We start from the raw sequence: 13,289 nt of genomic DNA on the forward strand, positions 1-13,289 counted from the left end.
AGTGGCTTTGTACCAGACATGAGGTACTTGCTTAGTAACAGCCGCCGAGGAGCAGCCAAGCCATGGCTATGTGCACTGCTCTCAGTGAAACAGATCCTTCTCTCTTGGGGGGCTTCAGCCAAAGCACACAGAGCAGGTGAGGAGGTGCTGAAAACAAACCTCACAGTCCTCCTGGTACAGAGCAAGAACATTGGGCACACAAAGCAGGCCACAAACCTCTGCAAGATCTGTTTTGTTGTGGGAGCCAGAAATTAAATCCCTTTTTACCTAAATGCCAGCAAGTATGTTAATGATAACAAAATCCTCCCTCTGTTCATAACTGGAATGAAGTTAAATATCAGGCATTAGTGAGAAACTATGATATTGGTAATCTCTGCAACACAAACTACTGAAGTGAAAAAGATCTAAAAAGCATATTCAGCTGCATTCTTCAATACTTCAATTTAAAAAGCAGTGATATTTTAGAAAATGTATATATTACAAACACAGGGGGGAAAAAGAGTGGAAGAGTGTCATTTATGAATGAATGTAAATTAACATAGAATCATGGAATCGTCTGGCTTGGAAGGGACCTTAAAGATCTTTTAGTTCCAGCCCCCCTGCCATAGGCAGGGACAGCTGCCCCTAGACCAGGCTGCTCAGAGCCCCATCCAGCCTGGCCTGGAAAACCTCCAGGGATGGGCTATTCACAGCTTTTCTGGGCAACCTCGTCCAGTGACTCACAACTCCCACAGTGAGGAATTCCTTTTCATCAGATTTTTCTCTCTGGTATTTTATAAAAATTTTCATGAAATCACAAAATTATATTTTTTTTTATTCCTGCAAATATAAGAGACTTTTAATGGAAAATAATAGGGGAATTAAAGACTTTAAGAAATAATTTATTAATCATATACATAGAATAAATAAAGCAAATATTCAGACATGACTGTCAGAATTCTGCCATTATTTTATAATTCTTATCACAGCTTTCAGCCATCATATTATGCTATGGCAGAGTATGGTATGTAGAATATGCACATATCAGAATCATATAAGTCCCCTGAAGAATAAGATTACATTAGTGTTTATTTATGGAAAACATGGGAAGTTTTTTCCATTTGTTGTGTTTGATTTTGTTTGTTTTCCTCTTTAGAAACTATGTTACACTAGTTATGCATATTTTTTAGAAATAATGAAAAATTACTAATGAGGCATATTAGTAATATTGATAGCTATAGCTTCTAAAAAGAAAAGAGTTTGTAAATTATTGACATTTAAAAGTCCACAGTTAGCTTCAAAAAAATCTACAAATATGGAAGAACAAATAATGTTTAAGAGATCCAATAAAATATATGTTTTCTCTGCATATGGTGTATGTGGGTCAGAAATGCCTATGATAAAATGATACAAATCAAATGTGACTAAAAAACAGAAGAAAGGAATTTTTTGACAGAAAGTTTTGATAGAATAAAATGAAGACAAAATATATCTGCAAATATTCAAGGACCTAAGCATGAGAGAAATTACTGAAAATCCCCAGAGAGAATATCATGAGAAAGGAATATGGACAGCTATTTTGATTTGCTTTTTACTCAACTGAAGAAACCATCACATATTCCCAGGAGAACAGCCACAAAGTATATGACAGACCTTGGACACAGATGGTTACACCAAATGAGGCAAATAAACAAGATAAAACTGTTAAGTCTGAGCCCAGACTTCTTGCATCTGTAACTTGTAACACAGACAAAACAGAGAAGAAAGGATTCACTAGACCATTTAGCTTAAGCATGGATGAGTACAGTGAGATAAAATAACCCTGAAACCTTCAACTAAATCTCAAACCAGCTATTTAACAGCTAGGGAAAATACAAGAATACAGAAAGCTGGTAGAGCCTGGGTGAAATGCACTTGGATCTTGATGCTTGATAACACTTCAATTATCTACTTGTCTTGTCCCATAACTTCTTTGACTGGCAGTTTAATTTCACACAGATTATTCAGAAAAAAGTCTCTTGATTGGGTACTTTTGTTCTTTCTCTCACAGTGAACTCCACAGTCTAACCTGCCTTCGCTCTGAAGACTTTTGGTTTAGCTTTTCTCCTATTTGCTCCTATTTGATTTTCTTCCTTTTTTTTTGTGTTCTCACATGCTGTGTATATACTCTAATCTCAAGTGAGCCTATGCACTCTGCCAGGCTGTCTGCTCTTCATGTGCTGATGAATTTATTGCTAGTGTTTCTTAAACTTGTTTTGTCATCATTATTATGTTTTTACATTTAACCTAGCAAAATATGTCATCTTTTCTATATTTTTAAATTAGAAAATACTTCAACCATTTGTTTGATGCTGTTTAACTCCTAGTGGTATCCAAATGTATGAATTCATTTTTCTTTGCTGCTCCTTTCAGCATCGTTTCTAACAAGCTCCCTCCCTAGTCAGGACGGAATCAGAGATCCTGTGAGCGACACATTTCAGAGTGGTTGGCTTTGGGGATGCTTTGAGCAAGCTCCCTTTACACCTTCAACAGATTCAGTTTTCTCTGAGTTGACTTGTTACCATAAAACCTCAGATTTCTTTCTGATTTTGGGCTCTTATGCAAAGTACTTTTCCCTTTCTGTTTCGAGAAGTTTTATTCCAAGGCCTTCACAAATCAGATGTGCAGTTTCTCTGTTAGCTGAGTGATGCCTAACATGAATTTAATAAACAGTCTTGCTCAGAACAGTATTTTAAAAACAACTGTTTAAGATATAAGCATTTCTTCAAGAATGGAAGTTCATAAATCTCTACAATCCCCAAAATCTCTGCTTGTCGTTCAGCCCATGTAAGTTTATACAGAATGCATCATAAATAAAAAATCCAGGTGAAGAGATAACATCATCATTACTGGCTTAAAATATTTTCCTTTATTTAAAAAATGTTTCTAAACCTTCAAATATCTTAATAAACTTTAATTTTCAAACAGTAATTATAAGATAAATTTAGGAATTTATTGCAAATTGACAAAATTTGCAATGAATGGCAAAAATAAAATTATCATCAGTTCTAGGAACCAGTTTAACTCTGGACACAGTCATCTTAGACTATTATAACTCTCTTTATAGTACAAACACACCTGTCTTCTCATTTTTATGTTTTCTATCCCAGCTACTATTTACTAATTCCATTATATGACTCTATCAAACAACACCATAATTTGCTGGTGCACTGGCCTAATTTCTACAGTGACAAACTGAATAGAGAACAGTTAAAAAAATAACTGCAAAAGTTCATCAGCAACAAGCATTGCTAACTGAACAAACAATCAAAAAAACAAAAGACAAAAAGCAAGTCACTACTTGAAGATCAAATCTATCTGATCTTTACAAAATCCACAGCAAAATTCCCCCTTCCCTCACTTTTCACCTCCAAATATTAATTGCTACTATTTTGAATAAACAGAACCAAAAATCCACACTTAAACATAAAGGTTTAAAACAAATAGATGTGGTAGTCTTCTCTACAGATGGCTACAGGAACAAAGTACTCCAGAATATTTTCTTTTGCTAAATTCTGTTGGGAAATCCATTCCAATAGCCATGAAATTGCAATAGACTTCTTTGTGATTTCAGTCATGTGGGTTTTTTAGTACTAGACAGACATGAATTGTACACAACACAAAAGTGTACATCACTTGTGAAATGAGAAATAGCTTTGCCTGTAAGGAAGGAAAAACATGCAGATTAAAAAGGTTTTGTTATAAATAAACCTTGTGACATCACTGTGCACCTACATTTTTAACAGCTAACTGCACAAAATACCTCCTAACTTAGCTGTAGGACTTAGAAAGATTGAGATTTTTACAGAGGGAAAAAATTTTCTTAAATAAATTCTATAAAACTGAAGGGAAAGTTCTTCTTTTTACTGAACTATGCAAAAATAAGGTCCAGTGGTCACTATTCAGGTCTTCTTGTTATTCACCCTGTTTTCTCTGCCACCAAAGCCCATTCAATATTTTTTATCAAAGTGCATAATTTGCTGGAAACCAAATGAGTAACTATGAAATGAGACATAGGTTTTTGCCCAAAAAATACTATGTAGATATTTGCTGAAAGAAGTAGACAAGTTAGACTCATGATTTCTGGGTTCTATAGAAATTCTAAAAGTGTGTGTGGTCTCTGTTGGAAAAATGTCCTTGCTCTTTCCTAAATGCTTTTCTTTTCCGCAGCTCATTTCCTGTTTTACCTATTACACAACTGCTCTTCTGTGACCCCTTTTCTCAGTCCCACTATCACTGGAAAACTGGAAATCCTCACACTCTTACCTCATTTCCCCAAGCAGCTCCCTGATCTCATGCAGTCTCAGCTCCTGTCACTTAATGGCCACATATGATACCGATCCCTCCCAAAATATCACATATTGTTTATTCCCATTCTCTCCTTGTTTTATTCTCTCTCACCAGACATTTGGTCTTCCATTATTTTTCTCTCTCCTGAAACTTTGATCAGCTGCTCCCAGTTCTCCCCCCAGAGCAGCCAAGGTCCCTCCTGCCCTGGCTTCCTCCAGCCCCTGGTATCTTCTCTCCTACACCAGCAAGCTCAAGCAATGCAGCCTTTGCAGCCCATTTCTTATCCACTGTCAAAGGTATTTTCCTTCCTCTGTAGATGGGATTTCAGTCCCATCCCTTCCCCATTTAACTTTCATGAGCTGATTCTCATGCAGCTATCTAGGCACTTCCAGTATTAGGTACCTTCTCCAATTTACAACCTGCAATCTTTTCACTCCTTGAACTTAAGCCCATCTCTCTGATCTGGCTACTGTTTCACCTTTAAGAATTACTGATTTGCCTGGCAGAAATAGAGTAGCAAGCATATGAGACAGACATTTTGGTATGCAAGATTTGACTCTAAAAATGAGATTTAGGAAGAGTTACTGTATAATTAGAGCAGAAGTGGGAAATATACGGAATGTTTCTTATAATACTGAGGAGATTTTTATTGCTTATATGAAGGTAGCCATTAGAAACCAAATAATATTTATCTTTAAACAATTATGCCACTAAAGTAGGTTTTAAGAACCAATACGTGCATCCTTCTCTTTACTTGCCTTCTAACTCAAATTAAGGTACATAAAACTGTGTACAAAAATATAGATTATGTCCAGCTTATGAATTACTTCATTTAAGGCTAGCCTTAGCATGATTGTGCTGCCCTAAATTGTACACCATAGAATAATAACTATTAAATGCATCTTTCATTTAGACATAAACACAAAACAATACCATGTGTTTATGTGTGCTGGTTTGGGCTGAAGTGTAGTTAATTTTCTTCACAGTAGCTGATAAAGGGCTATATTTTGGATTTGTGCTGGAAACAGTGTTGATTATTCAGGGATATTTTAATTATTGCTGAGCAATGTTTATATAGAACCAAGGCCTTTCCTGTTGCTCACACTGCCCCACCAGCAAGGGAGGGAATGCACAAAAAGCTGTGAGGAGACACATCCAGGAAGGCTGATCCCAACACCAACAGGATAGCCTACATCTTGTGGTGTCATGCTCAGCAGTAGACCAGGGGTGATGTTCTGAGTGGTGGTGTTGATCTTCCCAAGTCACCATAATGTGTAATGGGGCCCTGCTCCCCTGGGGATGGCTGAACACCTGTCTGCCCACAGGGTGAATGTAATCCTTGTTGTGCTTTGCTTGTGTGCATGGCTTTGGCTTTCCCTATCAAACTGTCTTTATCTCGACCCGTGAGTTTTCTCACCTTTACTCATCTGATTCTCTCTCCCATCCCACCAGGGGAGTGAGTCAGCAGCTACATGGGGCTGAGCTGGGGGTTCAGCCATGGCAGTCTTTTCTGGCACATGGGGCTTGAAGGGTTTGACATAATGAAAAGTGTGATTGGAATGTGTTGGATCAAACTTATAGCTTATATTGATTTTTAGATATTAATTGGCACACTCCTGTGCTTGCCATGGGGCTGCTTTCCTGACTGTTCATTAGAGCCTGGTGCTCACTATTGGCTGCTTCTTGCTTTCACTGCTTGCTGACTGCTTATCTCCTTACTCTGCTGTGCCTGGAGCATTTTGATAAGAACACAGGTGATGAGCCTGCTGGCGCATGGCCAGGTCACTGCTGCTGCTGGGACTCCAGTGTGGATTCAAATCAAGGGGACTGGGACCTATGGATGAGGCCACATGGGCCTGGGACTCCCTGGGGTGCCTATGGCTGAAAACAGGCCCATGCCAGAGCAGGTACATCTTGAAGCACCTGTGGCCATGGTTATGTCTGCGTGGTAGCAGGTGTAACTCTGAAGGGTAAATCCATGCTGGAGAAAGTACACCTCAAAGGATCTCTGGCTGTGGCTGAGTCAGTGCTGCAGCAGGTGTGCCTCGATACATCAGTGGCTCTGAACGAGGTCAGAACCTCAAAGCATGTGACCATGGATAGACCTCTTAAAAATGCTATATTTCATATAAATGTAAATTATTTCTTATTTATTTTATATAGAAACCCATATAATTATTCCTGATAATCCACACCATAAGTAGACAGAAAAAAAAAAAGGACACATAAGACAGAGCATAAAGGAGAAATTAGCAAAGGGCAGACAGATTATCAAGAATATATTTATGTTAACAGATTGCTTTTCAACCTGATCTTATTCTTATTCCATCAACATAATTTTAGGGTGCAAAAGTGAGCATTTCGACAACACCAAATGCATAGAATGTAGACCACAGAAGTCATGCTGCACATTCATCTTCCAGAGCACAAGCAAACAATGTGATAGGTGTGTTAGGTCACTGCTGTAAATCTGCAGTTTGAAAAAGGCTGTCACATTTCTCCTCTGCTTTAATGCGTGGAAGTCAAGTATAAAATGTATAAAAGCTTTATGGCCATAGTAAATTCTTCATCTGTAGAAGAAAAGCTGTGATCTAATAGTCAGGGGTTGCAGCACTCAAGAGAGAAAATATTTTGTCAGTCTCAGAAGGGGTAATCTTCAACTGAATTCTTGCAGGCCTGACAGAAAAAAAGGTATTAATTTGAGTGGAAGTGAAAACCAAGAGATATCTCAAGTATTGATATTGAGAGTTAAAAAAATTTTATGGAGATCTGGCTTATTCAGTGGGTGTAGTGGACCCAAGCATCTAACTAAATAATCTTGCTGGAATTTAATATTATAAGATTTAAATGGAACATATTTTGAAAGACATTTTAAGCGCATGTAATATCTTTGCCTGGTTCTCATACAAAGAGAAAAACATTAACAAGGTCAAGGTGCATGTAATCCCTATTAGATGGAACACCATGGGAAAAAATCTTAATATTGATGAAAACAACAATGTAGTTGGAAGAGGTGAACAAAAATCTGTGCATAGCCAAGTTCAGAAATAAGGAAAATTGAGAAATATGAAATGCTTGCATCCAAGAGCAGGAAATGCAAAGAAAATATAGAAAATAATGATGCACTACATAAGCATGAAGATGATGAAATACTATTTGAAAAAAATTAAAAGAGCTATTCTAGTGCTGCAGACTACCAGATTAATGTGCTGAAAGGCAAGTTTATTGCTTGGAAACAGTCAGCTTGCCAAACTGCTTGCAGTGTCCTTTGTGTACCTACATTCTGCTTCCCACATTACAAGCTGTACTGCTAGCACACATTGAGCCAGCTCAGCAGTAACAATGATTTATAAGTCAGCAATATACTTAGAGCAAAGATCACCATAAATATAATGGTTCCAAAGTTTAACCTTTAGCATGGCATTGTTAATGTATTGTCTTGACAAATGCGACTTGGGTATAATAAAAGAGTCTTCAGACATATAATTAGAGGAAAAAGAAAAAAATCAGTTGCCATATAGGCTACTTGTAATTGAGGCTGGTCTAGGAACACCTAGCTGGACATTTGTCTTCAACCAAAGGTACAATGTTGAAATGGAAACAAAGGCTGAATAGTTAAATGGAAATATAAATGGCCTCAAAAACCAGATCTTAATTTTCTTGATTAAAAGCTACAACTTCACTGCTATCCCAGTGCAGTGAAAGTTGCATGCAGCTAAATCTATTTAGAACATTTTTTAATTAAACTATTGATTTAGAAGTGTTATTATTTTGTCAGAGAACAAATAACCTTTACCTGAATTTAAAAAGGGTAATGTTAGAAAAATCCAGACTATCATAACCCAACGCTGAATAAGGTATGTAATCATAACTAAAGTAGAAAAAACATCAAGTGAATTAAAAATGGAGTGTTTTAATATGAGTAATATGAACAGAGAAGGAGTAAAGAAATAAAAACTCTTCTCAGTTGTGCCCAGTGAAAGGAGAAGAAGCAACAGACACTTGTTTTACCCCAAGGGTGATCAAACACTGGGACAGGGTGTCCTGGCAGGCAGGGTAGTCTCCATTCTCATAGGTATTCACAACCTAACTCTGTCAAGCTCAGGGCATTCAGCTCTGGTATCTCTGCTTCAAGCAGGGTGGTGTTTAACCACTAAGTAATCTTCAAATATGACTTCCAGCCTCAGCTGTGCTACAATAACATCAGAATTTTCTTTACTCTGGCCCACAAGAGGAAAGATATTCTGCTTAGTGAACACTCAATAGTAATTTCTGATTTTAGCTAGGCAAACTGCTATCTACTAAAGCAAAATGCAGTTTTATATGTCAAACTTCTGTATATTTTGGATAGTAGTCTTTCTAAACACTTAAAACCCTCAATATTAGTGCTCTAGCTGAAGAAGATTCAATGCTAAAATTGAAGAAAAATTACATAGAAGCTGTAATTATTTGATTTACCTGCTAATAGTCAAATAGATCTTTGTTTATCTGAGCAACAACTCTCAAATCTCCAAATAAAAACCATAAAATATGAACAGTGAAATTGGATTATATTAGCGCCTCTAAAGAAGTTTATGTTTTTAGATGTGTAACAAGGCACAGAAAATAATTTGAGGATCTTGTCTACCACATTTCTGTCATTTGTGTTGAATGTGCTAGAAAGTATCATGCTCTATTTTAAAAAAGAAAACTTGCATTAAATAAGGCTCATGGCAATTCTTTTGAAAATGCATCACAAGTTCTACAGCAAAGCTGGTGGTTTAAAGCAAGAGACTCATTTTCAAAAGTGCAAAGTATAACTGTGATTTCTTATGCAAAGCAGGAAACTGAATGAATCAAAAAGACTTTTGAAGCTGCATATTAGAGACCCTGAAACAGTTCCAAGCTCCCTGCTGACTGTACAGTGGAGAGGGATTCTGAGATGCATCACCTCCCTCTAGTTTCCCACGTGTTTATTTCCATGCAGGGAAAGCCCAGGCATGTGGCCCTGACAGGAGTCACAGCTCATCCAGAGGACGCTGACTCTGCTTAAATTGTATCTGTGACCAGGCTCATGGTACAGCTGTGGTACCACCGTGGCATCTTCACATCAGAAGTATATAAAACATACAATTTGAATGCAAGTCTGTGGCCAGTGCATTAGAATTATAAAATAAAATACTACTTTTTAAGGAGCATCTTCTACTAAATAATTAATCAAAATCTTTTCTTCTGGTTTTAATGCTAAGAGAGAATAGTTGCTACAGAAACTAAAAGGGGAAAAAATCACAGAACAGAATCAAAGTGAAGTAACTACTTCTCGAGAGCTTTTACTTTTAATTAAATTTCAAGATTTATGAGGTCATGAAAGCATTGAAAATAGGACAAAGGAACATAGTCACAGGAGCTTAACAACATAGATTTCAAAGATTTCACTTACGGCATTTGGTTTCATCGTGGTTATTTGGGCAGTCAGGCTTAAAATCACAAAATTTATCAGGCGAAATACATTGCCCATTCCCACATGAAAAAAATCCCTCTGGACAGTAAAAAGATGAAGCATTAGCATCTGCAGATTCTCTTTCCCCTTTAAAAATCAGAAAAAGACATGTAAGCAAACCCACAAGTATATAAATTTTAAGAAGTGCTTTTCATCTCCTTTTAATATAGCAACGTGCTCAGCACAAGGAACAGATCAGCACCTATGCAGTGTACCAGGTTATATCACAGCTGATCTCAATGTCTGATGGCCTTAAACTAAATCTTACTCTCCACAATATTCAAACTTTCATGTGAAAAGTTATCAAATACACCTTGGTGTTACAGAGCCAGGCTCCTGCTCAGAGGCCAGAGGCTGGTATGGTTCTCTCCTCTTTCCCTGGAAGCCAGGTGCAGGTTTTCCACCAAACCTTTCTGCTGTAGCCGTGCTCTCTCTCTGCTCAGGTCACAATGCAAGGTGCAAGAAGCCAAAATTGGGTGCTGCATCATTACTAGCCTGTACCTCAACTTACACACTAGAAAACACCCCAAATTTCAATGAATGGGGAAGCAAAAAGCCAGGGTCTGCTGGTTTTTATTCAGTAGATTTCTGGAAAGTGAGAGGAATGATGAGCAACTTTTTATATTCTTTATTTACCTTAACTTTTTAAATACTCATATTTCTATCCAGAAAGGGATTAAAAAAAAATAACTCCCTTGTAAAGACAATATCTTTGTGATTAATGGGTAAATGAGGGAGTTGTAAGGAAAATAATTAAAGCAAATAAATGTTTCTCTAAATGCCTCAACCCCACTGTATATAGGGATCAGAGAAGCCTTAAAAACACAACACTGAAGTTCTATATTATGCCTTTAAATTTTTTGGATATTAAATTCAGATACCTAATGGCTATAACTCATCAACCTCACCCCTGACTTCCCATGTGCCCATGCCATTTTTGAAAAGCAGCTGTTAGCATCAAGAGGACCACAAGCAGCAGTCTGACAGGTTACGTTGTTTTATATTTCCATCCATTGGCTCTTCAAGACTACAGAGTGTGAGTACAAAGATGAGTTTGGTGGGCGTTCATTATATGTCAGATATTTAGCAGTAATGATGGGAGAAGCCTTCTGCCCTAAAGATAAAGCAGCCAAATTTGCTCTTTAGCGCAAAATTTAGGATTCTTTGCTTCTGCCTCTGCATCCAAACATGAATGCGAGCAGGTTCTACATAGTGAGTGGTACCAGGAAATTCCCACCAGAGCTCACTTTGCAGAATTAGTGCAAATTTCTTATAGCAGCTAATGTGTTACACAAGGATGAAAGCCTGCATTATAGAGCCATAGAATGGTTTGGATTGGGAAGGACCTTAAAGATCATCTAGTCTGCCACGGGCAGAGTCACAGACCCATCCAACACAGCCTGGAACACTTCCAGGGAGACGACTGATTACAGCATAGGGACTTTTTTCTCAGATTATCCTCTACTTTATAAAAAATAACTTCAAGTTGTCAATAAAATAAGTTATATATAGCAGACATTGGGGAAAAGGTATTGAAAACCATGAAACTTGCCTTCACTTTCCTGGCCGACTCCTGGTAGTGGCCAATTCACAACTACACATTCCCCTGCTATACTGATATCATCAATAGCAACAGTAGCATTTTTTGTTAGAATAGTACCTCGCAAGATAATCTGTAAAGACAGGAAAAAAAGTTAATTCATTAAAGGTGGCATGATAAAAAGACATAAACACACACACATATTTATTTATATATTACTTTATAATTTATGACATCTGCATAAATAGAACTCTGAACATCAGCCAGGAAAAACTACAACTGAGATTTGGCCGGGTCAGAAATTTGCTCCTCCACTGTCAAAGCCATAACTACTTTTACCTAGGGAAAGTTATGCAACCCAGATGAGCTTGCTTCAATCAAAACTGGTTAAAGTCATCACTACTGAATGAATGGTCTTCCTGCTGGAACACATAAAAATTATATCTTCTTAAATTAGCTATTCAAATATGATGATTTATACCATTTAATTGTGTTCATCTATACTGTGCCGGATGAAGTTAGCAATGTGGGGATAGATTGTAGGGATAATATAGGGATAAATGTAGGGATAGCTTGAAGTACCTGCACTGTCAGCCTCACCTCTGTGTCTGCGCAGACCATGGAACAGATCCCTCCTACAAGTTATGCTAAGGCACATAGGGAGGACAGGGAGGTGGTTTGAGACAGCCAGCATGGCTTCAACAAGGGCAATTCCTGCCTGACCAACCCAGTGGACCTCTATGATGAAGTGACTGCATCAGTGAAGGGTTATGGCTCCCATATCTGGACTTCTGTAAAGCCTTTGACGTGGCCCCCACAACATCCTGCTCTTCAAATTGGAGAGAGATGGATTTAATGGAGGGACTGTTAGGTGGATAAAGAATTGGTTGCATGCTCACATCCAGAGGGTGGTGGCCAACTGCTCAGAGTCCTGGCGAACATCAGTGAGAAGTGATGCCCCTCAGGGGTCCATATTTGGACCAGTGTCATTTAATATCTTTATTAATGTGATCAAGCGCACCCTCAAAAAGTTTTCAGTGGTTGTACCAAGCTGAGTGGTGCAGCTGACATGCCTGAAGGACAGGATGCCATCCAGAGGGACCTGGACAAGCTCGAGAAGTGGCCCATGGGAATTTCATGGGCTTCAACAAGACCAAGTGCAAGGTGCTGCCCCTGGGCTGGGGTAACCCCCAGTATCCATCCAGGCTGGGGATGAAGGGATTGAGAGCAGCCCTGTCCAGAGGGACCTGGAGGTGCTGGTGGAGGAGAGGCTGGACATGAGCACTCACAGCCCAGAGAGCCAAACCTGCACTGGGCTGCACCAAAAGCAGTGTCAGCAGCAGGGCAGTGAGGGGATTCTGCCCCTCCAATCTGCCCTACTGAGAGCCCAGAGTATTGTGTCAGCCTCTGGGGTCCCCAGCACCTATTGGAGTGAGTGTAGAAGAGGTCACCAAGTTGATCAGAGGGATGCAGCACCTCTCCTGTGAGGAAAGGCTGAGAGAATTGGGTTTATTCAGCCTCAAAATGAGAAGGCTCTGGAATAACCTAATTGCAGCCTTCAGCACCTGAAGGAAGCCTACAAGAAGATGGAGAAGGACTACTTATGAGGTCATGTAGCAACAGGACAAGTGGAATGGATTCAAACTTAAAAAGAATGGGTTTGGATATCGGGAAGAAATCCGTTACTTTGAGGGTGGTGAGGCACTGGAATGTTACCCAGGAAATTTGTGGATGCCCCATCCCTGGAAGTGTTCAAGGCCAGGTTGGATGGAACTTTGACCAACTTGGTCAAAAGAAAGGTGTCCTTGCCAATGGGGGTTGAAACTAAATAATCTTTAGGGTCCCTTGATATTTGTTACTAAAAGTTATTCTAATGCTTAGAATACTGAAACAATGGCTATGCTCTTTAATAGATGGATCTGTGGAAAAACTTGAATTAAATTTTTTTTCATATGACCATTA

The 13,289-nt window shown here is 38.5% G+C and overlaps 1 protein-coding gene across 1 annotated transcript in view; it reads right to left on the minus strand.

Annotated features, from left to right (window-relative positions):
• Positions 1-13,289, minus strand: part of MALRD1 (MAM and LDL receptor class A domain containing 1) — a 234,685-nt gene that overhangs the window by 177,340 nt on the left and 44,056 nt on the right. Inside the window, exon 13 of the mRNA XM_036396321.1 lies at positions 11,340-11,460. Coding sequence (XP_036252214.1) covers positions 11,340-11,460 — 121 coding nt within the window. The remainder of the gene's footprint in view (positions 1-11,339; positions 11,461-13,289) is intronic.

The sequence above is a fragment of the Molothrus ater genome, chromosome 1, assembly GCF_012460135.2.
Source record: "Molothrus ater isolate BHLD 08-10-18 breed brown headed cowbird chromosome 1, BPBGC_Mater_1.1, whole genome shotgun sequence".
Lineage (NCBI taxonomy): Eukaryota > Metazoa > Chordata > Aves > Passeriformes > Icteridae > Molothrus > Molothrus ater.